This window comes from Typopeltis vanoorti, chromosome 19 (genome assembly GCF_054136105.1).
Source record: "Typopeltis vanoorti isolate ZY-2024b chromosome 19, IOZ_Tvanoo_1.0, whole genome shotgun sequence".
NCBI classification, from domain to species: Eukaryota; Metazoa; Arthropoda; class Arachnida; order Uropygi; family Thelyphonidae; genus Typopeltis; species Typopeltis vanoorti.
In genome coordinates this window covers 31,457,821-31,485,049 of record NC_143567.1, presented here as the reverse complement: position 1 = coordinate 31,485,049, position 27,229 = coordinate 31,457,821, and the positions used below count along the sequence as shown (strand labels likewise).

Here is a 27,229-nt window from a genome sequence, read left to right as displayed (position 1 = left end):
AAGTAGAACTGTCAATTCAATGTTGCTAAGTATACACTTGGTGGGGAAACCTTAAAGAAGGCAGAGGAGATGAGAGAGAGATCTGGGAGTGATGGTGGACAAGGACCTGAAATTCAAGGACCACATTGCACAAGTTGTGAAGATGTCATATCGGATAATGGCAATGATGCAGATGACCCTAACATGCAGAAATAGAGGTTATGGCTTTGTATAAGCCCTTGATCAGACCTCATACGGATTATTGTACAGAGATTTGGTTGCCAGATTTTTGTGGTGATGAGAACATGTTAGAAAGGATGTAAAGAAGATTCACAAAGGTGGTCAGTGATCTATGGAATATGGAGTACGAGAACAGATTGAGTGAATGGAAATATGAAGCCTCATGAATAAGAGGAGGGGAGAGGGATATGATTAAGACATATAAGCTAGTCAGGGGTTGTTATCAGGTTGACACAGAGGAAATTTTTCATAGAATGGGAAGGGTGTAGAACAAGAGGCCATCACTGGAAATTGTATAAGGAGGGTGTGAACAGAGGAGTGAGGAGCAGGTTCTTTGCACAGAGTGGTTGGTGGGTGGAATGCATTGCCTGAGTATGTTGTGAATGCAGACATGTTGGATCATTTTAAGGTAGGGTTAGAGAGCACTGTGCGTGTGATCTCTCATGATTAGTCTCTGACTCCAAGGAGGTCAGATGTTAATAATAATAATAATAATGTTACTATTAATAACACAATCTATGAGAATTTTCTCATTTCTTGTGTTTATTTTGTCTGCACATGTGAATTCATTCATATATGTTGGAACATAGTATTAGTAATGACTAATATATGTCCCAAACAGAAATCTGGATTTCTGTTCAGGACACATACTAGCAATTTTTTCAAAGTATTTCTACATGTATGGTATTGATTTCCTACTCTATTGTTTAGATTTCCAACAAGGACTGTTCCCCCTCCCCTTTTTTTTTGCTAACTTCCTTCAAAATTTCTATACTGTCCTCAGTGGAATTTCATATATCAAATATCATCATCATCATCTAATTGCTAATTTATTAAATTTGTCCACATCACTCTACTTGAAACTTCCTGTCATTCAGAAGTTTATTTTCATGTTTATTATTGAATACTATAGTACAGCTACTCCTCCCTTTTCTTGATTATTATTGTCTGAATATAACACCTTAGTCAGACAATAATAATCAAGAAAAGGGAGGAGTAGCTATACTATAGTATTCAATAATAAACATGAAAATAAGCATCTCATTTGTTGTCATTTCAGTAATGCAAGTTATGCTGATATAATATCCCCCCCTCTCTCTCTCCCCCAAAAGTGCTGTTTAAAGATAAAGATGATTTTGATTAAAAACCAAAAAGATCATAGTTAATAAAGTGTGATGCTCTTTGGACTGTAAAAGAAAGTTATCTATTCATTAATGACACACAGTGTAATATAACTGCCTTTACTCATTCAAGGCATGAAGGAACACGAAAAAAATAATTTGGTCTCTAGAATCAGATTCCTAGTTTATTTATCCTCTGGCACACTCGTAATGCTAACAGGCTATAGTGTTCAACCTTTTGTGAATGGGATTGCAGTAAAAAAAATTAAATAATTTAGTTTCCAAGCAATTCTCAGTTGTTGCATCTCTTAAGCAACACCTGAGAATCTTGCTGGCGAATCTGGTTTTCCCTGAATAATGAATAAGTTTCATTTTAACAGCGTCTTTCAGTATGAATAAGTTTTAGTTTCCCCAAAACCTATTAATGGTAATTACAGACTATGATACTTGGAATGATCCACAAAACCAGATGGAGCTTTTACTGCAACACCAGTTTAACTTGGACAATTTTAGATAAGCTGAACTTTTATTGATGTGAGAATTAATAAGAATACCTTCCAGAGTTGGTTGCTATATCACCATTTCCTTCCAGCAGTAGATATTTACAAAAAAAAATTGATTAGAAGGAAAACTGATCTGCTTTGATGATAATATCCTCAAAACTGAAACATATACACAATAGACCCTGCTGGAATTATAAAAATACTGACACTCCAAACTGCCTCCTTCCAAACAGTAAATTCATCACTACTCTATGTATCTAGGGCACTTCCAAAAGAAAAAAAAAAAAAAAAAAAGCTGGCAAAAATCCTGAAAATTTACAATTTGGTGACTACCTTCAGACTGCACAAAAAAAAATAGTATCCCTTATCTGCTCTTGTAAAACCCAGATACAACTAAGTTTGCCTGGTGTCTATTAAGTGTCCTGCATCTGTAATCTGTCCTACTTAAAGCCAAACACAGGACAGTCAACATCGGTATCTCTGAACACAAAGACCATATTCGGTTCTAATATCTCAGGATTTGCAGACCATGTCTTGGAAACCTTCTAAAGAATTCACTAAAAAAAAAAAAGGTTACCTTGCTTCACAGAAGCAAATATACGTATGAAAGACTTTTCCTTGAATTTTTTTTGATACTGAAAAATCCTAACCTCAATAAATATATTATTAGCAATCTCTGGGGAATTAAGACTCGTTAAGGCACACCACTCTGAGAAAATACATCTAGTTCTGACCCATTTCATGACTATTTATCTCAACTTTCAAGGATGTCCTCTATAAAATGAAAATTCCATTTACCAGTACACTACATACTTTTCAGAAGTTTAGAGGTCTCTATCATATCATGTTCCTCTTTCTCCACAGTCCCAATATCTTTAACATTGTCCTGTGCATCCTCTCCATTATACCTACATCACTTCAAAAACCAGGAGTTCAGATCTGCACAATTAGGTGAGGTTGCATCAAGACTTTAGAAATAGGCAAAATGACTTACTTCTACATCCCTACATGTCATTTTTAGCATTGCTATTATCCTCTAAGTTGTATTTACAATTTTTGCTATATGACTTTTGAACTTCAGCTTCCTATCTATCCAAATTCCATGATCACTAACCTGATCAGTTTCTTCTAGCATAATCCTGTCAATATAAGATGGATCTCTGAACACACCAAAGTGCATAACTTCATATTTACTAACAGTGAATTGATAGCCATTTTCACATGTGCTCACAATTCCAGCCTATTCAAATCATTCTATAAGTATGCATGTCAGTAATTATTCCTAATTACTCTGGCTATCTTTGATTCATCAGCAGTGGCACAGCTACGAGGGTGCGGTCCGCCCCAGGCAGCACTTTTCACGTGAGACACAATTTTATTTTTCGAGGATTCTTCTATTTATATTAACTTAGTAATTTTATTACTTAATAATTAGTTTTCAACAACTATACTTACAACTAAAATAAACACAAACATAGTGTTTTAATTTTTTTCCCGCATCGTTTTGACTTTTTGTAATATTTTTGGTGTATATTGAGAGGGCGGCAAAAGCTCTAGCTATGTAGGCACTGATCGTCAGCAAACTCCATAACTGAGATTCACCAAACTTTGTGCAAGACTTTAGGGTGTGTCCCAGCATATACAACAATTGCCAGATGGGTAACCAAGTTTAAAACTGGGCATCCTGAGACAACAGATGCCCCAGGTCAGGAAGACCTTCCAGCAATCACACCTGAAAACTTTAATGCAGTGCATGCAATGATTCTTAATGATAGATGAATACCAGCCAAAACATTGCAAAGACTATGGGGATATCCAGGGAACAAGTTGGGGTCATTATCTACCAACATCTGGACATGCAGAAGCTCTCAGCGAAGTGGGTCCCCAAATGTTTGAATGCCACCAAAAGAGAGCATGTGTGCTGTCAATCTCAAGGGATTTTGGGTCATTTTGAGAAATCAGGTGCATATTTTTTGGTTCATATTGTGACTTGATGAAACATGGCTTCATCACTATGATCCAAAGACCAAATAATAGTCAATGGAGTGGAGATAAAGGTTCTCCATGGCCAAAGAAGTTTCAAACCCAAAAAGTCAGCAGGGAAGATTCTTGCCATTGTCTTTTGGGATGTGGATGGTGTAATCCTCACTAGGTACCTCAAAAAAAAAAAAAAGAAAAAAAAAGAATGGCTGACTGAAACTGTTACAGCAGCAATTTATTCAACAGCTCTGAAGGAATTGAAGGAGATACTGAAGGAAATATGCTGCAGGGAAACTAAGCAGAGACATGTTGCTTTTGTAGGACAATGCACCTGTTCACACTGCTTATGGAAGCTAACAAGACAATACACAACTTGAGTTTTCAATGTCTGCCTCACCCACCTTATTCGCCAGACCTGGCCCCATTTGACTATTTCTTATTCCAAAATTTAAAGAAACACTTGAAAGGAACAAAATTTACCACAGATGATGAAGTCATATTTGCAGTTGAGGACTGGTTTAAGCAACAAGAAAAATACTTTTTTTTTCTCAGAGGACTGAAAATGATGCAGCAGCATTGTAACAAGTGTATAACACTTTGAGGGGAATATGTAAAATAATGTGTAAGTTATATGGTTCTATCTCAATTCCTTCATGGTGATTATCACAACTTCTCAGCACACCCCCATATCCCTATACAGCACTATTTATTGGGATCCGGAAAAGTTGCCCCCAGCATTTCGCCCCCTGTAGAATGAGTAGGCTACAAAAATGTAAATAACACACCTCATTTTTTAATAATTCTAATTTATTTGGTTTTAATAGAATAAATGCACATTATTATTGTTTAAAACTTGAAGTTGTATGCAATGCCTCTAAGGTAATCAATTACATTATGATTTATTCAGTGTTTGTGTATAAACATTCCACAATTCGATGGCAAAAATGGGTAATTGCCAGCTTCTCCGTTGTCTTCTTCAAATATATATATCTTCAAAGTAGTTTGCAATCACCATAGCTTCGATGGGAAAGTCATCAGCTTCAACTAAATCTTCAAATGCTTGAAAAACGTTAGCAGGAGGAATAAATGCCAATGCCGGAATCATTCGAATCCAACGAGCAAATTCATGGTCTTGTTCGTATCAGGCTTTTAAACCTTCATTCTGTACCTTTTGCCAAATGCTTTGGGAAAGATGAAAAAAACAACCGGTGTTTACAATATAAGAAATTCTTGTTGGAAGGATTGCATAGCACTTTGTTTGAAATCTGTCATAAGTCGCTGGGGTTGGAGACCCAGTTGTAGATTTTTAACTTCTTGAAGCAACTTGGCGTATGTGGCATGAGTTTTGTTTGGCAGAAGCATGTAGACCACTGGAATAACTGCATTGAATTGAACCACATGCACCATATAAAGCTGATGGAAATGTGTGGGTACTGTGCTAAAAGTTGCATCAGAAAACCACTCCTGGCTACGCGCTAATAACTGAAGATTGTTACTATTGGAAAAAATAAGCATGCAACCCAGGAGCAGTTCGTCCTGAGAATCATACATCAAAAACTGTTGTACATTGCCATCGATAATAATTTCTTGATAATTTTGTGGAATTATTAGGGCCTGAAGATTGCTCGGTAAAGTAGGAGTACCATTGTTGCATCGAACATGACGAATAGTTCATTTAACTGAATCCTTTTTAGGAAGTCATGCCATGACATTGGTATGAGCCACTGCAATTTCTGATGCAACAATTTGCTGTGGCCATTCGTTCGTGGTTGTTGCATGTTGCCGTATTTGACCAATCAATTGCAATGCTTCCAACCTTGCAGCTTGAGCTGCATGGTTATGTTTAGTTATGACTTTCACAACTAGGCCTTCCAAACCCTCTGTCCAAACACCCCTTTGCAGGCGGAACGTTTTTCACAAACCCAGATTCCATGTTGTTCATCTACAGTTCTCTTTGAAAACAGGTAAATGTGATTGTCAATATCTACCAATTTTCTTTTGCCTCTTATTGACGAAACACTTTTTTGCCATTGTACAAACAGGATTAATCAATCAAGATGCAAAAATAATATGTAGATATTGCACTGCCTATGACACTCAGCTTGTTCACGCGATGTACTACCGATAATGAGGCAGTGAAAACAGCAAACGCGTGCTGTCCATTGTTCTCTCCCACCCCACATCCGTCACTAACCATGTGACTATTGCCCTCGTGGTCGAGTATGTATTCTTTCCATTGTGAAAAGATTAACAGTTCCAGTTAATACTTTCACAATGGAAAGAGAACCCTGAAGACATACAAAAGGGGAGAAATTAGTTTAAAAGCGACATGACAATTTGTACACAAATGTAATTTTAAAAATTTGTTCGGAAAAGTTAGAGTTATCGGAAGTTCGGTTCGAGTAATAGAGAGAGTTTAACACTGAATCTCCACTAAAGGGGCTGGGACTTCATTAAAAATTCGTGTTATCGAGAGTCGACTGTATTTACATTTTTGTAACCTACTCATTTCTAAAAGGGGATGAAATGTGCCAGAGGTGAGTTTTAAAAGAGGTAAACCGTGAGTAGACATATCGGTACACAATAAATAACGGAAAAAACTCACGTAGAAAGATTATTTATTAGTATAATTTTCACCTGTGTGTCACAGGCATCCTCAGTACATTAAGCTCAAAATTAAACACTAACTGACAATTCCAAAAAGCGCCACCTAAGTAGCTTAAGATAACTAAAAAGGTCAATAACTTTCCTAAAAAAAAAAAAAAAATTAATACAATAAAAAGTTAGGAAAGATTAGCTGATTTGTAAAGTACTATCTCCCATAAAGGGGACAGACGTAAGCCTTACGTCTGTCCCCTTTATGGGAGATAGTACTTTACAAATCAGCTAATCTTTCCTAACTTTTTATTGTATTAATTTTTTTTTTTTTTTTTTTTTTTTTTTTAGGAAAGTTATTGACCTTTTTAGTTATCTTACACCAGCTACTTAGGTGGCGCTTTTTGGAATTGTCAGTTAGTGTTTAATTTTGAGCTTAATGTACTGAGGATGCCTGTGACACACAGGTGAAAATTATACTAATAAATAATCTTTCTACGTGAGTTTTTTCCATTATTTATTGTACCGATGTGCCAGAGGTGACTTTTCCATAAACCATATTTATTGCCTGTCAGTCAGCAATCCTCTAATCCAAACTAACAGCTTATCCAATCCCATATTCTACAATTTATATAACAGCTTGCAATGCTATATTATGAAAAGCTTTAGCAAAGTTAATTAATATTATGGTGTATCCATTCCTCCCCTTTGTCTAAATCAGTCATAATAAAATATGAAGAAGTTATTCAAAAATGACCTTCCCTTAGTAAACTCAATACTGTGCACTGCAAAGCACAGATTCTCTGTCAATCCATGTATGCAAGCTCTCACTGACTTTTCCCAATATCTTCAATACCACTCTAGAGATGATAGATCAATAGTTAGATACATCAGTCTTTGCACTACCTTTGTGCAATGGAATTATCATACATTCTTTCTGCTTTGTGGAATCTTAACCGTACTAAGACTCAAGTTATATAGCGAGGCCACAGGAACAGCCAATTCTATTGAACACTTCCTTAGCATCCATCCATGCTGAAATCTCACCAGTCCATATAGTCCAATTCTTATTTAGTTTATGTAACAGCTCTAGTGCCCATTCATACACCTGAGTCACATCATTCAGTGTAGATGTAGCACTGAGCTCCATATCACTTAATCAATGCTGATCACTCTTAGCAAAGCAGACACTCATTATCTGAACAACTTCTTATGCATCTCCACTACCATCCAACATTTGGTAGGATTATTCTTTCACTTGCAGCATGACAACAAAATTGTTTTGGGTTATCCTTGGCATACAGAACCAGTTTCCTATTTCATATTCAGACTTAAGTTTCCATACAAAACTTTCTGCCCCGAGTTCTGCAATTTTCATAACTAAAGTCTTTATATGCACGGGAAATCTGCTACAAAATCCACTGGAATTCCATGCCTAACTAATCTGATTAGTTTCACATCTGGCCTTAGACCATTGGCAAAACAACTAAGAGTGCCCAATCAATAGTGCAAATTTAGGATTTTAGACCTCGATTTTGTTTCTTCACTTCAGTTTTCAATCACACACAGTGAGTGAACTGCACTGAATCTTTACCTGTCTATACTTTCCTGATGATACCATTTGGACTATGGTGAAAAATCATTTATTGTAGTTATATCATGGATATATCAGTCAACCTGGTTGGCCCAGTGGCTAGTATATCATCTCATTTTCCTTCCCCCCCTTTCACCTTCTGTTTGAGGGTTTATTAATCATAATTGGCTAGTATATCTAGTCACAAATCAACAGGCTGTGGGTTCAACTCCAAATAGGTGCATGATGTTTTGTAAATGTAAGTGGTAGATGAATTTCATCGCACATTGTGAGATAACTACTCTGATTAGTGGAAGCCTAAAGTGGCTGCAAAAAAGTTCCATGTTTGATCTTGACAACAGGATTTCTGGATTATCTAACTGTTAGTCTTCTGACAGTGATAATACTAAATTACAGGCTATAGCCTTTTGTGGGCAGGATTTACATAAAAATTATGTTGTCATCTCTTTTCTAAAAAGAACAATATGAGCATTAAGTAGAAACTACTGCACCACTACTATTAAAAAATAAACATAAAATACTAATATGACAAGCCTGACAGTGAAAGAAAAAATAAAATAAACATAAAATAAATAAAAGAATGTGAATATACAAACATTCACTTTGTGTTTTTTTTTGGTCCAATGAGAAATGTTTTAACAGTGATTAGATGAATACATACCACTACTTCCTCCTACAATCCTGGTGGTATCATATGGATTATTTGAACAACCATAGATGTTATTGCTCGATTCCCACCACATACATAATTCACTAATATTAGTTACTGCAAGAGGAATTCCTCCTGCTTTTCTAAATAAATTAACTGTAACAGCATCTTCTGTTGCTCTAATTCCTTTTCGTGACACAAGTCCTGAAGTAAATGGCATGCCTAAATTAAAAACAATTAAAAAAAAACATTTATTGATTACAGACAAATAGAAAACTTAAAAGCAATATGATGCAATGCATATAGTCATACAGCATTTCTATTGTTAAATAGTCATTTTATATAAATGTGTGTTATGGCCGACTGTGTCTTTGTTACGTCATTACCTCTTTATATTTCTCCTTTGCTTGGCTTATAATGTTTACTTCGTGTCTATATCGTTATTAATTCCTTAATTTAACACTTTCTGTTAGAACCTTAATTATACTTTATTAACTCTTTAATTTATGCAGTCTCTACATTTACTTTGGGTCGTTATCAATTTTAAGGATATTGCACGTGGGTAAGAGACAAAGAGACCAATAGACAATGGCAATATTTCAGTGCTGGTGCTGGTTCTCTCTTCAGATTCAGGGAAAATTTATATTATACTGTGCCACCCTGAATCCTAGATTTTTGAACAATGAAAAATCAAAGAACCAGAACTTAGCATAGCACACTATCCCTAATTTCTTAAACTATGTAAAGTAGTTCAAATCTCATCTATCTCTAACTTAGTTTGCAGTTGTAGCCGCCCTTATAAATTGCATCCTGCTGTGGTTCGATTATTTATGAGCGGTGTCATAGAAAATGATATCAGGCAAGTCAACTATTGAATCTAAAGAAAACATTTATTTACACTCTAGTCAGATTACATATCATGAATAAACTTTTACACATGCTAGCTTCAATATCAGTTTCAAAGAAAAACATAATTATCTAACCCTTCTTACTCTCTCTTAGCATGTATAAATATCAGTATGGTTACAACATTCTATCAAAGGTAAATCACAAGCTAAACTTCACAATACTAAAGGTTATTCATTCATAGACATTAATTTAGCCCTAATTTCTTCATTCATGTCTCAGAGGGCAGTACAATGCCCCCTTAAACCATATCTCTAAAGTCCTTGCATAAATTTCACAACCTTCTATACTTAATGTCCAACTAATAATCAGTCTTTCTTCCTTTATACATTCACTAAAACAGATTAAAGTTTCTACTTTACCAATTGCTGGGGAATCATTAGAACATCATACATATCTCGGTATAACATCACCTCCAGGTCCACTTTTCGTTCTGCTTGGTCTGCATTACCCCACTGAATGGTCTGGAATGGATATATCTCCAGCAATGAAGACACGTGCTTGCCGTTCACTGCTCATCAGGCTCGGCAAGGCTTACCTGTCTCAGCAGCAACCAGGAACTCAACTCTGCTGGGCGATTTCCCAAGGACTTCTCGGCATTCTCCCACGAATTCTGCAATCGACGGTCCCTCCAAGGAACAGGGATGAACATCGGCAAGCGAAGAGGACGACTCCAGATAAACTCGCGAAAGAAGCCGAGCTGGCTCTGCTTCGCTTTTTAAATTCCGTGCCAACACTTCTTTACTATGTCATTAAATTTCTCCCTCTTTGCTCATGTCACCTTACAACTCCCAACACCTAGTGCCACAATCTCTCCTAGCATGCTCTTCGTTGGGGTGGGGGGACCGTGTGCTCTCCTTCCACAGTGCACGTGTACTTCGCCGTACGTGTTTTGCTCTTGGCTATCAGTACTTAATCCAATTAGCCTTCTTTCAGTAATATACAAGTATTTATACAAATTTAGTAAAGTTTAAACGATCGACTATTCACAGTAAATACATTACAATTCTTTGGATAAATAAAACGATTCTTAAATTATTAACGTTTCTGGTAATTTACAAGTAACTTTATCTGCCTGATATATCAGTATGTGCAAAATGTAAAATGCATGTTAAGTTCTGAAGAAAATATAAATTAATAGTTTCATTCAGAACTTAACACTATAATTATCATGTCCAATGAGAACTTCTCACTACAGTTAAGTAATAAAATAAATATGAACACAGCAAGTTTTTCTCCAACACTTAAATCAATCATCTAAAACAAATTCTTAAAGTTCATAATATATGCACACCTTGTTCTTCATACTTAAGACATTACTTTCACTTGGCCACTTCCAAAGCATTAAACCATCGGCCTATGATAATGATGGCAACTGTACCGATGTGATTTTATAAACTTTTTCCACAAAGCAATTAAATTTCATTCAAGAAAATATTTTTCATTTGAATTAATAAAATAAAATTAGTTTTAATACTGTTCACCTCTCTCTTATACAACATCAAAGTGAGTTCTCTCATTCTGCTTCATTCTTTTTCTACCATATGAATAATCCCTTCTAAGTTAATGTAGTAAAATTCTCTTATTAATGTTATGATTACTATCATGTCATCACTTTTCTATCCTCACAGCCAACATTCCAGAGATTTCATCTTCTCTGGACCTTTTTCCTGACTTTTTTTTTCAGGAAATGACAATGTATACTAAAATATTAATTAAAAAACTTTAATCAATACCTTCCTATATTTTGGCAATGTTATATTGCCATCTTCTGGGAACATACAACTATAATATGTGCACGCAGCACTAACAACAAGCAAATTAGGTTGAAGAAGGCAATTGAAGTGTTGGTCCTAGTCCTAAAAGTGTTCCCTAGCAGAATAAATTGGGTTGTCTTGGCTAGGGAGCCACTTTTAGGACCAATTTCAGCATTTGCTCGTTGTTAGTGCCCATGTGCACATATCATAGTTGTATGTTACCACAAGATAGCAATGTAACACTGCCAAAATATAGGAAAGTATTGATTAAAGTTTTTTAATATTTTAGTATACGTTGTCATTTCCTGAAAAATTTAAAGTCGCCAACCAACCAACCAACATATAAGTTTATCTACAAGGACTTTTTTTCCTGTTTTCTCATTGCCTAAAAATTAGGTGAAAAAATCTGAAACAACCACTAGCTATCAATATCTTCATCCTCAATGAAGTAATACAATAGGAATTTTTAATAGTTATTTTTTTTAATATATATATATATATATATATATATATATATATATATATACACACACACACACATATATATACAGATCTCATACATGAGAGGTAGAGCCTATAAGCACATTAGTGCCATGTGTGTGAGGGGAGGAGGATGCAGGCAAAGGACTGAAAAATAAGTTTATTGACATTTTTGTTGAAGAGTTTGCATATAGTGGGTTGGGACCTTTGATGAAGCTTTTTCCAGAGAACAGAGATAGATGGAATAAAACAAGAGGGAGAAGAACATTACTTTCTAAGTAGATAAACACAAAATGTTATATTCAGGCAATGGCAATCAAGGAAAAGAAGTAGCTATAGTATTCAACACTAAATATGAGGATAACCTACTTGAATGGTAGGCAATATCAAGTAGAATGATGTGGACTAATATCAGAATGGGGAAACTGAACAATGCCTTATTTGTGCCTATGGTCTTACAGAAGGTTCTACTAAGGAAGAAGTGGAGGGATTTTTCAAGGCATTAGAGAAAGCAACTGACACAATAAAAAAAAATAAAAAAATAAATAAAAAAAGGAAAAGTCGGTCCTTGATGGAGATCTAAAGAGCAGAATAAGAAATAATTACCACACATATAGAAATGTTTTGGGAAAATTTGGAGAAAAAACCAAAGCTAATAATAATGGTAAATACCTACTAGATTTCTGCTTAGGACATGGACTAGTTATTACTAATACCACGTTCCAACACAAAAATGAGCACAAATTCACAGACAGAAGATGCAAGGAATAAGAAATCTCACTGACTATGTTATTGTTGAAAAAATATCAACTTTATATCAATTTTTTCCACTGGTTCAGGACATAAGGGTATACAGAGGATCTGAAATTGGAAGTAATAACCATTTTGTGTGGAGTAGGATAAAACTGAATTTCAATACTGAATAGGATGTAAAAGAAAATAATAAAATTAGTTTAATCCTTTATCCAAGTGTGAGCAAACAAAGTTTGCACCTGAAAGTATCTTCAGGACTGGGGTAAGGTGGGTACAACACCAGGGAAACTCGTTGCAAAGGTGGAGCAAGCTACCAATTCTCCTATCTCAGTATCTCCTATAATGCAAAACACATCTCCTTGCGGATATGTCTAATGTTATGCATTAAGGGAAGGGCCACTACCCAGACTAGTTTCGACCTTTATTGAGGTCTCTTCAGTGGGAGCCAGGCCCAAGTGGAGCTACCAGGCAGAAGCATTAGCAGGTCATCTCTACCTATAGGAGTTGCCAAATGGTGTGCCACCCTTTTTTTAATAAATTACTCTGGATTTAGAGAAAGATGTTGAAAGATGCTCACACTTGGATAAAGGATTAAACTAATTTTATTATACTCTAACCAAGTGAAAAATAAACTTTCAACATCTTTCTCTAAATCCAGAGTAATTTATTAAAAAAGGGTGGCACACCATTTGGCAACTCCTATAGGTAGAGATTAGGCAGAGATTACTCCGGTCCTGAAGATACTTTCAGGCACAAACTTTGTTTGCTCACACTTGGATAAAGGATTAAACTAATTTTATTATACTCTAACCAAGTGAAAAATAAACTTTCAAGATGTAAAAGAAAGTTTTGAAACAAATCAAAGTTGAACAGCTGTCAGAGGGGAACTGTGGATTCAAGAAAAATGAGTGGTTAAGTAATCTGCAAGGATAAGAAAAATCAGAACTTCATGGTGAACTCATGAAGTTAAAGAGGTAGTTAAGGAAAAAGAAAAAAAGAAAGCATATTGAAAGTTCCTGGTAGTAAAATTCTCTACCTCTACTATAAGAGCATAAGTAAGTCAACTTGTGCTCTTACAGAATAGAGATAAAAATCTAAAAAAGTGAAGCACTGTCTCAAACTAGAAAATAAATATCATGAAGGTGATAAAATTTTCTGGAGGCTATTCAAAAATCTCAGAAATGGAGAAAAGAGTACTCAAAAGAAATCAGAGATGATAAAGGTGATGAGAAAACTGAAGATATTCTGATGTCTGGAGTAATTACTTTGAAATCTTACTAAATGAAACAAGCAGTGACACCATAACGTAGAAAACACTCAACAAGAATGCAATCAGGAATACATCAGCATTTAAAGTAGAAAAGGCTATTAAAAACCTGAAATGTGGAAAGGTAGCTGGAGTAGATGATATATGACCAGAATTGCTTGTCAGGAGATCAGTTTATCTTTAGATACTGTAACAGAAGTTGTGTCTGAGAGCCTTAGCAAGGGACCAGAAGAGCACAACTTCCATTTAGACATTAGGCCAGTTCTCTGCTGTTGGCCTTTATTAATTCAGATTTAAGTAAGCTGAGTTTTTCTTTGCTTTATGCAGATGATGTACTTCTAAACACATCTAGTACAAGTCTCCAGAATTCTCTCTAATGAAATTGAATAACAGTTGTAACAAATTTGGCATGAAAATAGTCAGAAACATAGAACACACCTGCATACTGAATGGAGAGCCTATAGAACAAGTAAAATATCTGAGCTATTAAGTATAGCGTTTATGTGAAAATGGCAAGATAAATCTGGAAACAGACAACAGAATAAGCAAAGCTGGTATGGTAGGTAGCTAGTTGAATAAATTCATATAGAATAAGACAGAAATTAGCCAAAACACCAAACTAGCAATATACAAGGTAGTGCTCAAACCAGTTTTAAGTTACGATCTGAGTTGGGTTAGAAATAAAGCACTCAATCAAAGACTAGAGACCACAGATATATGAGGGTTATGAGGAAAATTAAGAACGTGAACAGATGGCATAACTGGCATAATCAAATTAAAAAAGATATTAGTTAGGAACTTGCCAATGTCAGCATTCAAGAATGTGCAAGCAGAACTAATCTAAGGTGGTATGGTCACTTAAATAGAATGGGTGATGAAAGGTTAGAAAAATAAGTGTTTGATGCCAAGATGGCAGGAAAGAGATCCATAAGAAGACCCGGGTCTAGATGGATTGATCAAGTCAGAAGTGGCTTAGAAGCATGAAATGTTAGATGTGACAATACTGGAGTGCTGACAGGTAATCGAGTTATTTGGAGAAAAATTGTGGATAGAAGATTAATAATAATATAAATTTAATCATGAAGTGCTGTCATAATTGCCTGAACACTCCTTGAAGGTACTTATCAGGAAATTGATGATGAGTTTTCTTTAAATGCTTTGGTACATTTTCTTTTGAACCAGGCTTGGAAAGTGGATGAAAATTTTAGGTAGGATGGATAATGAAGACTTTCAATGCCAGTGAGCATAACCTCTGTGACTCACTTGAAGCAGGCATTTGGATCAGAAGAACAGAAGCAATAGTCAAAGAGTTGAAGTATCGGAAGTCATCCTGCTTGTAGTGCTGGATGTTGAGTGGTTGGAGGAAATTAATCCAGTGAGAGGAGACTTGCACAAGATTGTGATATGAGTTACCAAAGAAAAAACTTCCACACTTCATCTAACTTTCAATGGTGTAGCAAAAGGAGTGCACCCTGAGCCAGAGGAGGTCAAGGGCAGGGGGATTCTAAATTAGCTATTCTCTGGCTAGCAATGCCAAATCTCACAAAGGCAGAGGTGCTATCCTTATGGCAAAAAGAATGGTGAAGTGTGTACTTCGAACAATGAAGGTGGCCAGTAGTTGATGTAGCCAAACAATTTGGAGGTCTGTCAAGAGTAAGGGAGGTGTGGTGCAGATGACTAAGTGATGATAAAGCAGGCTTGGAAAGTATTTGTGTTTATGCCACAGATGTTGGTAAAGTGGACGTGAAAGCAAGTAAGTTTTTTGTGGAGAGTTTGGCATGTTTTTTTTTTTTAAATCAACAGACTTTCACGGAGTCACTTATAATGGGAGGTCCGGCTGTCATACTCATATCTCATCACACCTTGCCTTAAATGCACTCTCATTCTCTGCAGTCAGCACACTCTCAGATAATGCATTCCAATCATTCACCACTTTCCATGTAAAAATACCTGCTTCCCACACCCTTACATCTTCCAGGAATGACTTCTTGTTCTCTCTTCCCATCTTCCAACCATTCTATGAAAAAAAACCTCATCCACATTAATGTAATAACCCCCACCACCTACTAACTTATACCTCTAACAAACCTCTTCCCCCACTCCTCCTACCAACTAGACTCTGAAAATTGCATTTTTTCAACATAAAATTCTTTATAATCACCATTCCAGAGACCAGAAACATCTTGGTCAATCATCTTTGGAACCGGTCCAATATCTCATCCTTCTGAAACCATGTGATCAAATCTGTGCACAGTAGTCCATATACGTGGTCTGATCAAGGCCTTCTACAATGGAACCATAATCTCCTTAATATCATGTCAGTGCCCTCCACATCACTACCAGAAGCCACTGTGCTGTCCTCTAAATTTTAGATCCTTATCCACAATCATCTCCATATCTCTATTTCCTCCACTTCCTACAATACATCCCCACCAACTGTATTTGTACTTTGCATTCCATCTGTTTCCCAAATTTTAAAACCTTACACTTTGCAACAATGAATTGGCAATTCCAGTCCCATAACCATCCACTCAGTATATTCAAATCCACTAGAAAAGCAACATTTACTCTACTCTTTATAGTTCTTGCAAACTTTACATCACCTTCAAACAACTGAATATTCCTATCAAATTTTTCCCAATATTATTAACCTCCAAGTTGAACAGCAATGACCCTAAAACAGACCCATGAGGGACACCACTACCGACTTTCTTAAGAGATATTACTTACCCATACAAAACTGGTTCATACCCAGCATACATCTAATCACCAATCCAACTCTTCCATTCTAATTTAACTATGAACTTATCATGTGGCAATCTATCAAAGGCCTGTGCAAATTCTAAGTATATCACTGAGTATAACTCAGTGGTATACTTTGCCTAATGCACTTATCACCTTATTGTAAAAAGTAAGCAAATTATTAAAACATGATCTTCCTTTAGCAAACCAATGTTGTCCATCACAAGAATGCCACTCTGGTTAGCCCAATTCTAGATCTTGGTCCACAATAACCTCTCTAACATTTTAACCACAACACCTGATGGATTGGCCTATAATTTGAAGCTTAAGTCTTGTTACCCTCCCCCCCCCTTATGAAATGGTACAATCTGAACTTCCCCTCCTTTGAAACATGGCCTAATGTAATCCTCATTAAACAAGTATATCAAGGCATCAACTCAGCAGTACACGAGGGAATGTACTGCTGAGTATATACAAAACACGCAATATATACCATCAAGTCCCATGGATTTATCAACATCAAGTTCATTCAATTTCCCATATACTTCCTGTTTGCTCACAGTCTCTCAGTCTCCTTCTCCCTTTCTGCTGCATTCAAACTCAGCATTATATCACATTAATGAGGGACAAAATACCTTTATGAACTGCTCATTTAATATCTCAGATACATCCTTTGCAGAGGTTATCCTTTTACCATTTCAAATGACCAATATCATCCTTCCATAATCACTCTTTCTTCGCTGGCAAATTAAAAGGCAACTTTTGCCATACATACCAAGCAAGTTGCCATCTTTGCCTGTTTGTTGTACTCCTCACACAACTGACTATTACTACTCATGCTGCTTCAATGCCTTCTTTCTCCAGATTGCATACTTGAGGAAGCAAGAGGTGTTGTAGAAAGATAGGAGAGTTTGCAAATGGAGAGGTGAGTGGCACGAACGAAAAGAATGAGAGAAAAGGAACACAAGATGGACAGGGAAACGGGGGAGTCAGGGTGAACAGGGAGACACTGTGCAAGAAGTGTAGATGATGGTTTCAGGAGCAGATGTGTGAGTGTGCAAGAAAGCATTAAGATAGTCAAGGATGACGGGGAGTGACATTTAGGTCTGAGAAAGGGGTGTAACATCAGTGATGATACAGAAGAATGGCTAGGTGAAGTATGGAGGAGTCATATCCAAGAGGTCTGGTCAGTGGGAAACAGAAATGACCTAGTGTGTATGTTTACAAATGCTAGAATTCGAAACAAGGGGAATGAAATTGTATCATTGATATACTTAATTTACACAAAAACTTGGAATAAATGAGATATGGTTGAACAAGAATGACAATCTGACAGGAATAGAGATGGAGCGATATGCAGCCTTTCGTGAAGACAGACGAGGCAGAAAGGAAGGAGGGCTGTTGATGGCAGAGGAGTTGTGCCCATCTAGAGTGGAGATGCAAGGAGCAAATAGTGACAGTGGTTTTGATGCAGTATGGTGAAATGCTTAGTAGAGTGTTACTTTAGACCTGGTAACATGGAAGGTGGTGAGAAGGAAATGTTTAGGCAAATTGGTCTCACTAATAAGAAAAGGATGATCATTATAGGTGATTTCAGTTATGGTAATATATACTGGAATGAACCAAAAGAACCTGAAACCAAAGTGAATGAATTTGAGTTTTTAAGGGACAACTATCTCAGGTGGAACATAACAGAGGCTATACAAGAATTGAGGATCATGGATTTTATCATCTCATCAGAATATATTATTGTAAATGAAGTGTCAAATCTTTACTTCAGTTGATCACTCAGGAAGTGGCTTGCAGTGATATCATGGAATGAGGAATTGGATGGGAAGGAAATCAATGCTGCTTGGTCCCTACTCAGCAACTATCTGCCAGAGAAAATGACTAAGTGTATTCCAAAGGTAAGGAGATCACATAAGGTAGAAGTAAAATGGATGACTGAAGAGGTGAAGCATGCAATCTGGAAGAAACAGACATTGTGGAGATAGCACAAGATAATTGGGAATAATCAGATACATGAGTACAAAGAGCAGACAAGGAAGGTGGCTTGTTTGTTAAGGGTAGCAAAAGTACAGTATGAGCAGCAATTAGTAAATAAAGCTAAAAGAAATTCTGGGGTGCCCCCCTACCCCCAATATGTGGCCAGTAGGAGGAAGAATGATAAACGCTGAGGAGGATATAGTAGAAATGTTAACTAAGCAATTCATTAAAGTATTCCATCCTTGTGATTGTAAATTAATGCAGAACTTGACTGCAGTAAGAAGTGGAGAAGAACTACTAATGATAAGCAACCAAGAGGTATATGAAGAAATGAGTAAACTTGATGCCATAAGGCCACTAATGGTATATCACAGCATGTCTTGACAGAATGTTCCATGAAGTTAACAGCTTTAACTTACCTTTCTATCATGAATATCAGAGTGGCATAAGTTCCAAAGGAGTGTTGGAAAGAGGACAAAACTGTTCTATTTCATAAAAGGGGTGATAAGACTAAGCCTTCGAATTACAGACCAATCTGCTTGTCTGGAGATGTGGTCAAAGTGTTGGAGAAACTAGTGAGGATGAAGATTCAGAAATGGGTTGACAGCAGCAGAATTCTCTTTAATGGACAGCATGAATTTTCTAAAGGAAGATCATGTTTTAGCAATCTGCTTACTTATTATAACAAGTGACAAATATGTTGGACAAGAAGGAATGCATATACAGTAGTATATTTGGATTTTGTAAAGGCATTCAATAGATTGTCACATGACAAGCTGGTAATTAAATTGGAACACATAGGATTGGATGGTAGATTAGTGCACTAGATTGGAGATTTGTGTCTGATAGGTATCAGCAGGCTGTGTATGGTGGAGCAATATCCCAGAAGAGGAAAGTTACTAGAGATGTGCTTCAGGTTTTTTTTTTTTTTTTTTTTTAACGGCCACTGTTGTTCAATTTATATGCAAATGACACTGGAAGGGACATAAATAGTGATATACATTTCTTTGCAGATGATGCAAAGTTGGAGAGAGAGTTATCAGAAGTAGAGCAGATTTGTAGCCTTGTAAGAGGACTTGAATACATACACTTTCTGAATGGGCAAGTATGTGGAGATGTCAGTTCAATGTAACAAAGTAAGGTTTTAAAATTGAAGAAGCAAAGATGAGATGTGGAGTATAAGATTGGGGTAATATCTTAGAGGAGATAGAGTAGATGAAAGATCTGAGAGATGGTGGATAGGTTTGCGAGGACAACACAGTAGATTATGGAAATGATGTGAAGAACACAAAGATATTATGATTCCATTGTATAAGGCTTTGATTAGACTGCATATGGATTGCTGTGCACAGATTTGGCCACCTGAGTTATGGAGAGGGCTCAGAGACGATTGACTAAGTCAGTTTCTGGTCTCTGGAATGTGGAATATGAGGAAAGATTGAGAGAATGCAAATTACAGAGCCTAGAAAATAGAAGAACAGTGAAAAGGGGGATTTGAATGAGACAAGTTGATAAGATGCAATTACCAGATTAACATGGATGAGAATTTTCATAGAATGGCTGGAGACACAGATAGAACATGAGACCATCCTTGGAAGCTGTATAAGGTGAGTGTGAGCAAGAGAGAGTGAGGAGTAGAATTTTTGGCATGGAAAGTGGTATGTGATTACCTGAAAGTGTGGCGCGTGCAGAGAATGAATGCATTTAAGTCAAGATATGATGAGCCATGTGTGTCAGAGTGGGACCTCCTGTGATGAGCCTCTTAACTCCACAGAGGTCTGATAATAATGATAATATCAAAGCCAACAAGTCTGAATTTTTAAGCATCTGATTTTATTTTTTTTTTTTTGCGATTTAAAATGGAGAGAATTTTTATAAAAGGAGAGGAATTACCAGTTAAGGGAGCTTAACTGGTAATTATACTATCTACACTATCAACTATAGGATGCAGGGAGTATTGTCTAATCTTTAAAAGGTACCTGTGGCATAACTATAAACAACAGATTACACAATAACCACAGTAATTAATTTTAATGAAAGTATAGATATTTCATACTGAAAGTAACAGTACATCATTAGTATGTAGAAATAACAAACAAATCAAAGAACAGGAATACAAGGTACATACACCAATTAGTTTACCAATTAAAAATGGCTGCCATGAGGTAGAAATTAACACTTTTGGGAGAGAGACAATCGTTCCAATTCTAGTTAGGCCAATGTAAAAGAGCTTCACAACTTTCTTTGAAAAAGTGTTTATATTTAAAACTGTTTGTATTGAGAAGACAAGCTTCATCACACTGGATACATACTGTGTTCAGTGTCAATACTATGCAGTGCCAGTGTTAAATTGTGAATGAAACTATGTTGTGTATTTTGTTTTTTATCATTCACATTTAACATTGCTTATTATATATTAATCATGACTTGTATAAAAGTTATTTATTACTCCTTATTCAAGAATTGTTATTTAAATATTTATTCTGAACTTAATCTACTATTAATTTATTAAACAATAATATGTGTATAATTTATTATCATCATCAATCATCATCATCATCATCAAATTCCTGCCATGTACCCTCAAGGGGTGTACAGGATATGACAGTACTACATGAAAAAATTACATCATTACTAACTTCCTATCAATAATTTTCCTCCAAATCAGTCTGTTACTTGTCAAGACTCCAACGTTATCAGATCTTATATTTCTATCGTCTAAGGCACTTTGTACCGTATCAATCCATCTATATCTTGGTCTTCCTCTGGGTCGTTTTCCTGCCAACCTGGCAGAGAACACTTGTTTTGCTAATCTTTCCTCTCCCATTCTATTTAAGTGACCATACCATCTGAGATTAGCTCTGCTAACACATTCCTGGATGCTGACAATGTCAAGTTCTTTCCTAATATCCTCATTTTTAACATGATATTGCCATTGATGCCATCTGTTCATGCCTCTAATCTTTCTCAGGACTCTCATATCTGCGGTCTCTAGTCTTTGGTCAAGTGTTTTACTTCTGACCCAGCTCTCAGATCCATAAGTTAAAATTGGTTTGAACACAGCCTTGTATACAGCTAATTTAGTGTTCCGACTAATTTCTCTCTTATTCCATATGAATTTATTCAATTGACTTCCCACGATACCAGCTTTGCTGATTCTGTTGTCTATTTCTATATTTAGTTTACCATCTTCAGTAAAAATTGTGCCTAAGTAGCTGAAATGTTTTACTTGTTCCACAGGTTCTCCATTCACAACACAGTTGACATTTTCAATGATTCTGCCTATTTTCATTGTCTTTGTCTTTTTATTGCTGACCTTCATACCATATCTATTACAACAGCTATTCAATTTAGTCAGAGAATCTTGCAGACTTGTAGCGGATTTATTTAGAAGTATAACATCATCCGCATAAAGCAAAGAGCTGACATTAACATCTCCAATTTTGATATCAGGTTTAATACCACATTCCTTCATAATGTGATCCATATAGATAATGAATAACAGAGGGGATAATGTACATCCTTGTCTCACACCAGATTTAACATTAAACCATCTTCCTGTACTTCCTTCAATTCTAACTGCTGACTCACAACTCAAATAAAGACTAAGTATTGCTTGATATAATGCCCCTTTGACACCATATAACTGCAGCGTATTGAATAGCTTCTCTCTTGGCACCTTGTCATATGCCTTTTCCAAATCGACAAAACTTATATACAGATCTTTGTTATATTCCCATGCTTTCTCGACTATTTGTCGTAAAGTGAAGATCTGATCCTGACAGCCTCTATTTGGCCTGAATCCAGCTTGTTCTTCACCAAGCTTTTCTTCCACAATTTTTCTCAACCGTTTCTCAAGTATACTTGCATAGATCTTGCCAGGAACACTCATTAGGGAAATACCTCTGTAATTCTCACATTCAGTTTTATTTCCCTTTTTATATATGGGTACTATGAAAGCTCTACTCCAATCATTGGGAATTCGTCCCTCTGTCCAGGCTTTCTGAACTATGCAGTGCAGCCACTGTAAGACTCTTATACCACCATACTTCAGCATTTCTGGTCGAATATCATCTACTCCTGCTGCCTTTCCACATTTCAAGCCTTTGATGGCTTTTTCTACTTCAAGTATGGATATGTATTCCTGACTGCATGCCTGGTCAGTGTTTTTTATCACTGTGCTGTCATCACTGCTTGTTTCATTTAGCAGTTTTTCAAAGTAATTACTCCATACTTCAAGGATATCTTTTTCTCCTTTTTTCATTTCACCTTTATCATCTCTAATTCCTTTTACAGCACTCTTTCCTCCATTCCTAAGCTTCTTCAACAACCTCCAGAATATTTTGCCACCTTCTTGATATTTATTTTCTATATTCTTGCCAAAGTCCTCCCATGACTTTTGTTTAGCTAGTTTTACACACTGTTTAGCTTTCTTACATTTGTCTCTGTATTCTGTAAGAGTAAAAGCTGACTTATTTGCCAGGAACTTTTGATACGCTTTCTTCTTTTCCTTCACTGCCTCTTTAACTTCCTGTGTCCACCAGGGAGTTCTGATTTTTTTATCTTTGCACACAACCTCACCACATGCCTCTCTGGCAGAATCAATCAATGTTTCCTTCAGAGTTTGCCACTGAATCTCCAAGGTTTGATTCCTGTTCTCAAACTCTTTCATTTTCTTTTCAATAATATTTCTGTATTTTAGTCTACAGTTTACATCTGAGAGCTGCTCAACTTTTATTCGCTTTAAAACTTTCTTACATGGTATTCTTTTCAATATGAAATTCAATTTTATCCTGCTCAAGACTAAATAGTGATCACTTCCAATTTCAAATCCTCTGTACACTCTGGTGTCCTGCACCAGGGAGAAAACATCACTATCAACAATAACATAGTCAATGAGACTTTTCTTATTCCTAGCCTCTTCTCTCCATGTCAATTTGTGCACATTTTTATGTTGGAACATGGTGTTAGTAATAACCAGTCCATGTCCTGAGCAGAAATCCAACAGATATTTGCCATTATTATTAGCTTTGCTCTTTTCTCCAAATTTTTCCAAAATATTTTTGTATGTCTCACAATCATTTCCTACTCTACTATTTAGATCCCCAACAAGGACCAACTTTTCCTTTTTCATTGTGTCAGTTGCTTTTTCTAAAGCCTCAAAAAATTCCTCCACTTCTACCTTAGTAGAACCTTCTGTGGGACCATAGGCACAAATAAGTCTCATTGTCCAGTTCTCCATTCTCATATTTGCCCACATTACTCTATTTGAGACTGACTGCCATTCAAGAAGATTAGCCTCGTATTTTGTGTTGAATACTATGGCTACTCCTTCTTTTCCTTGATTGTCATTGCCTGAATATAACATTTTGTATTTATTGCTCAGAAAGATCTCACCAGTTTTGGTCTTTTTTGTTTCAGTCACCCCTATTATGTCGATCTGGTACTTATCTAATTCCTCAGCTAGCTCCATTTCCTTGCCATTCAGGCTTCTTACGTTGATAGTACCGATCTTTAACTCTGGTGATGTTGAGTTGGGGTTTGTTTTCAGATTTGTTCCAGTAGCTGACTTTTCGCTGTTTGCCCTGGTTCCCTGGCGAAAACAACGGGGGCCTTGTTTAACCGGGCGACGCCCCAGCCGGCATGAAATTTTGTCATGTTGTACCATCATTTTTTATTTTGGTTTAACCAATAAGAATACAATTTGGTCGGCTAAATCCCAAATTGCCAGCCCATCCTCGTTCGTTCAGGTATCAAAGTAGATACCCAACAGGGTGCACCACGAGAAGGTGAGGATTGGACATTAGGTCAGAAGCCCAGGTCGGTTCTCCACATTCCTTTAAAGGCTATGTGGAGGTCTCCTCTGTTATACAGCTTTGACCCTTAAGCACCCCATGACCCTTAAGCACCCCTATAATTTATTATAACTTATATATATTGTAACGTGAATATTATTATAGTTATCTGTATATGAAATGAAAGAGTTGATTAAGTAGCTCTAATATTCTATTTATTGTGTTTTTATTAACTCAGTGTAGTGGTATAGCCTTATGTAATATTAACGAAAATGTTTACGTTTATTTGTTGTCATGGAAACGCATGAAATAAACGAGCGCGAGTGGAACAGAGCGTGAGCTGAAGAGAGAATAAAAAAAATAAAATAAAAGGTAACAAGAAAGAGTGAGGACGGAAATTTTGAAGTGAAAGGAAGCAAGGCTATAAACTAGAGAAGTAGAAGTAAATGAAAGGTTCTTAAGGGCAGGAGTTCAAAAAAACAAAAACAAAAAATCAGCTAACGCCTTTTTATTCCCGTATACGAGAGTAGGTGAGGCCATTTAGCCCTATCTAACTTTTGGAGACTGAGTGGGCAGTTCAATCTCCACTGGTACCAATCTGAGACAGATGGCCAAAGCTATCACTAATTAAGCGGTACGCAGTGAAGAGAGACGGCTCAAATGTGCCGCCATCTCGTGGTCCCTAACCCTAACACAATATATTTAATGTCTGAAATAATGTGGGTTCTACGTCGATTTTCTTGAGTTTACAGGACGAAAAACCCGAGTTTCCGGGAGGGAAAACCTGCTTGCCCGTGCCAGAGATCGACTAACTCGGGAACCGGTCGAAAAAAGGCTTAGAAAAATTTCCTCTAGGGCAGGAGTTAAAAGGATAATATTTATAAGTGACCAAAGACGAAGTGAATCTTATAGTTAGCTGAAGGTGAAGTCAGCAGTAATAGTAAAAGGAATTTAATGCCGTAATCGGATAATATAAAATGCTGGATGTTCAGTGAAGAATCCTGAATAAAACCAGTTGGTCTAGAATTGCGACTTATTTCTAATTTGCCCCAAGGAGAACCGCACAGTGTTTAATTCGTTAATGAGTGGTAACAAGGATAGTTAAAGTACCCTGCAGTTGATGTCTAGAATTCTGAAGCGCAATTAATAGTGTTTTAATTATAACTGTGGATAAGTCTTATAGATGTGTTCTTAAGTGAAATAAATATATTTTAAAAGTATACTCACAATGTAATTGATGTACTAGGAACTATTTCCGGTAAGGACTATCATATTGAATTATTTCAATGCATGAAGAATTGAGTGTTAATTACGCTACGTTTAACTTAACTTTAACTGTGGAAATTCTTCGAAATTGAGAATTGAAGATAAAAATTGCTTGGGAGATATTTACAGCTATTAGTGCCTGCGATATTTTTGAACTTATAGCATGACTGAGAAATGTGTGGAAACTGATTAGATAGGAAGTTCTATTATATTTATTTAAGTATAGGAACTTTGTGACTCAGAAGCTGAGAAAGTGTATGTGGAGGTTTGGAAGATTGAACTAATGTGATTGACTTGACTTAATGTTTAACTTGATTCTATCGTTTAAAATTAGAAGTAGAATTTATTTATGTGTTATATAGCTTATATTAAATGTTTCATTTTGTTAATCTAATTATTGTGTTTGCCTGAATTCCTTTTTATTGCACCGTTCACAAAAATTCGAATCTTGTGGGAATCCCAGATAGAAAACAAATACTTCGGCCAGAATGAATGAGGAGACTGCTAACTAACTTTGAATTGATCCTGCTGTTTTATATAGACTTATCTAAGGATAGAGCGGCGCAGTATAATAGAAATTTCTCTACCCTTGGATTGGTGATCAATTTACAATTAGTTGTGTTTTATTTTATGAAAGTGACTTATAACAAGATGGCGGATTCGAACATGAAGAGAAAACGTCACAACACCAGACCAGAATTTTGAGGTTTCATGTATTCAATGTAATAATGATGTCCATTAAATCTTTTTTCCACAGAAGAGCCTGTCTTCCCTCAAATTACATTCACAAGGAATCTGGTTAACACAGGCAATGATAGAGGTCACAGTTTGTAGATGGTAACAGATGAGAAATTTTGATAGGAAAATGTGGGAATAAGGTGATACTACTTCAAAATTCTACCCATAGTTAAGGGACACCAGAAATATAAGGGAATGGAACCCTGCTGCTGTTGAAGAATCCTTAGGTGTCGGAACATAGGAGTCAATTATCTGCTAGATTTGATGAGAGTTGTAACCTTTATTTTCATTAAAGTTTTAATAGTGAGAAGTTCATGTTGTAAGCTTGACAGAGAGGAGCATACATTATATGCTCTATTAATTAAAGCCTTGATAACAGCAATTTTTTTTTGAGAGGTGAGATGAGGAGACTTTTGATGAATGTATCTGCCAGTAAAGGTAGGTAAGCTACGTGCTTGGATTGCCTTTCTCAAAAAATGTCATGATACAAAAGTTATTCTATGTTTGCTAGATTTAGAGAGACTATTCGGATGCCTAGAGCTCATGCAATTTCTATTCGTTTTTTCCTGGATATGGAATCAACTTTGAGTGGCTAAAAAGCTTTGATCTAATATTCAGTCTATTTTAGATCACGAAAGAAGAATTTCAGCTACTCTGACAACGATTCACTAGATATCATTCTACATGTTTCTAAACAATCTCCAACCTGATAAAAAGAGAAATAACTCTTACAAAAGACATTTCTACAGACTCATGCGAAAATATGAAAATGTAAAAAATTGCTGACAATGCTCCTACTAATAATTGGGTTATGAACATTTCTGAATGTCTATTGTCTGATGCTAAGACTAGTGTGTTGGCTTAAAAGCCAAGATTTG

The 27,229-nt window shown here is 36.1% G+C and overlaps 1 protein-coding gene across 1 annotated transcript in view; it reads right to left on the bottom strand.

Annotated features, from left to right (window-relative positions):
- LOC150095969 (fatty-acid amide hydrolase 2-like) overlaps positions 1-27,229 on the bottom strand; it is an 88,776-nt gene that overhangs the window by 33,389 nt on the left and 28,158 nt on the right. The window contains exon 3 of the mRNA XM_090409396.1: positions 8,674-8,883. Coding sequence (XP_090265522.1) covers positions 8,674-8,883 — 210 coding nt within the window. The remainder of the gene's footprint in view (positions 1-8,673; positions 8,884-27,229) is intronic.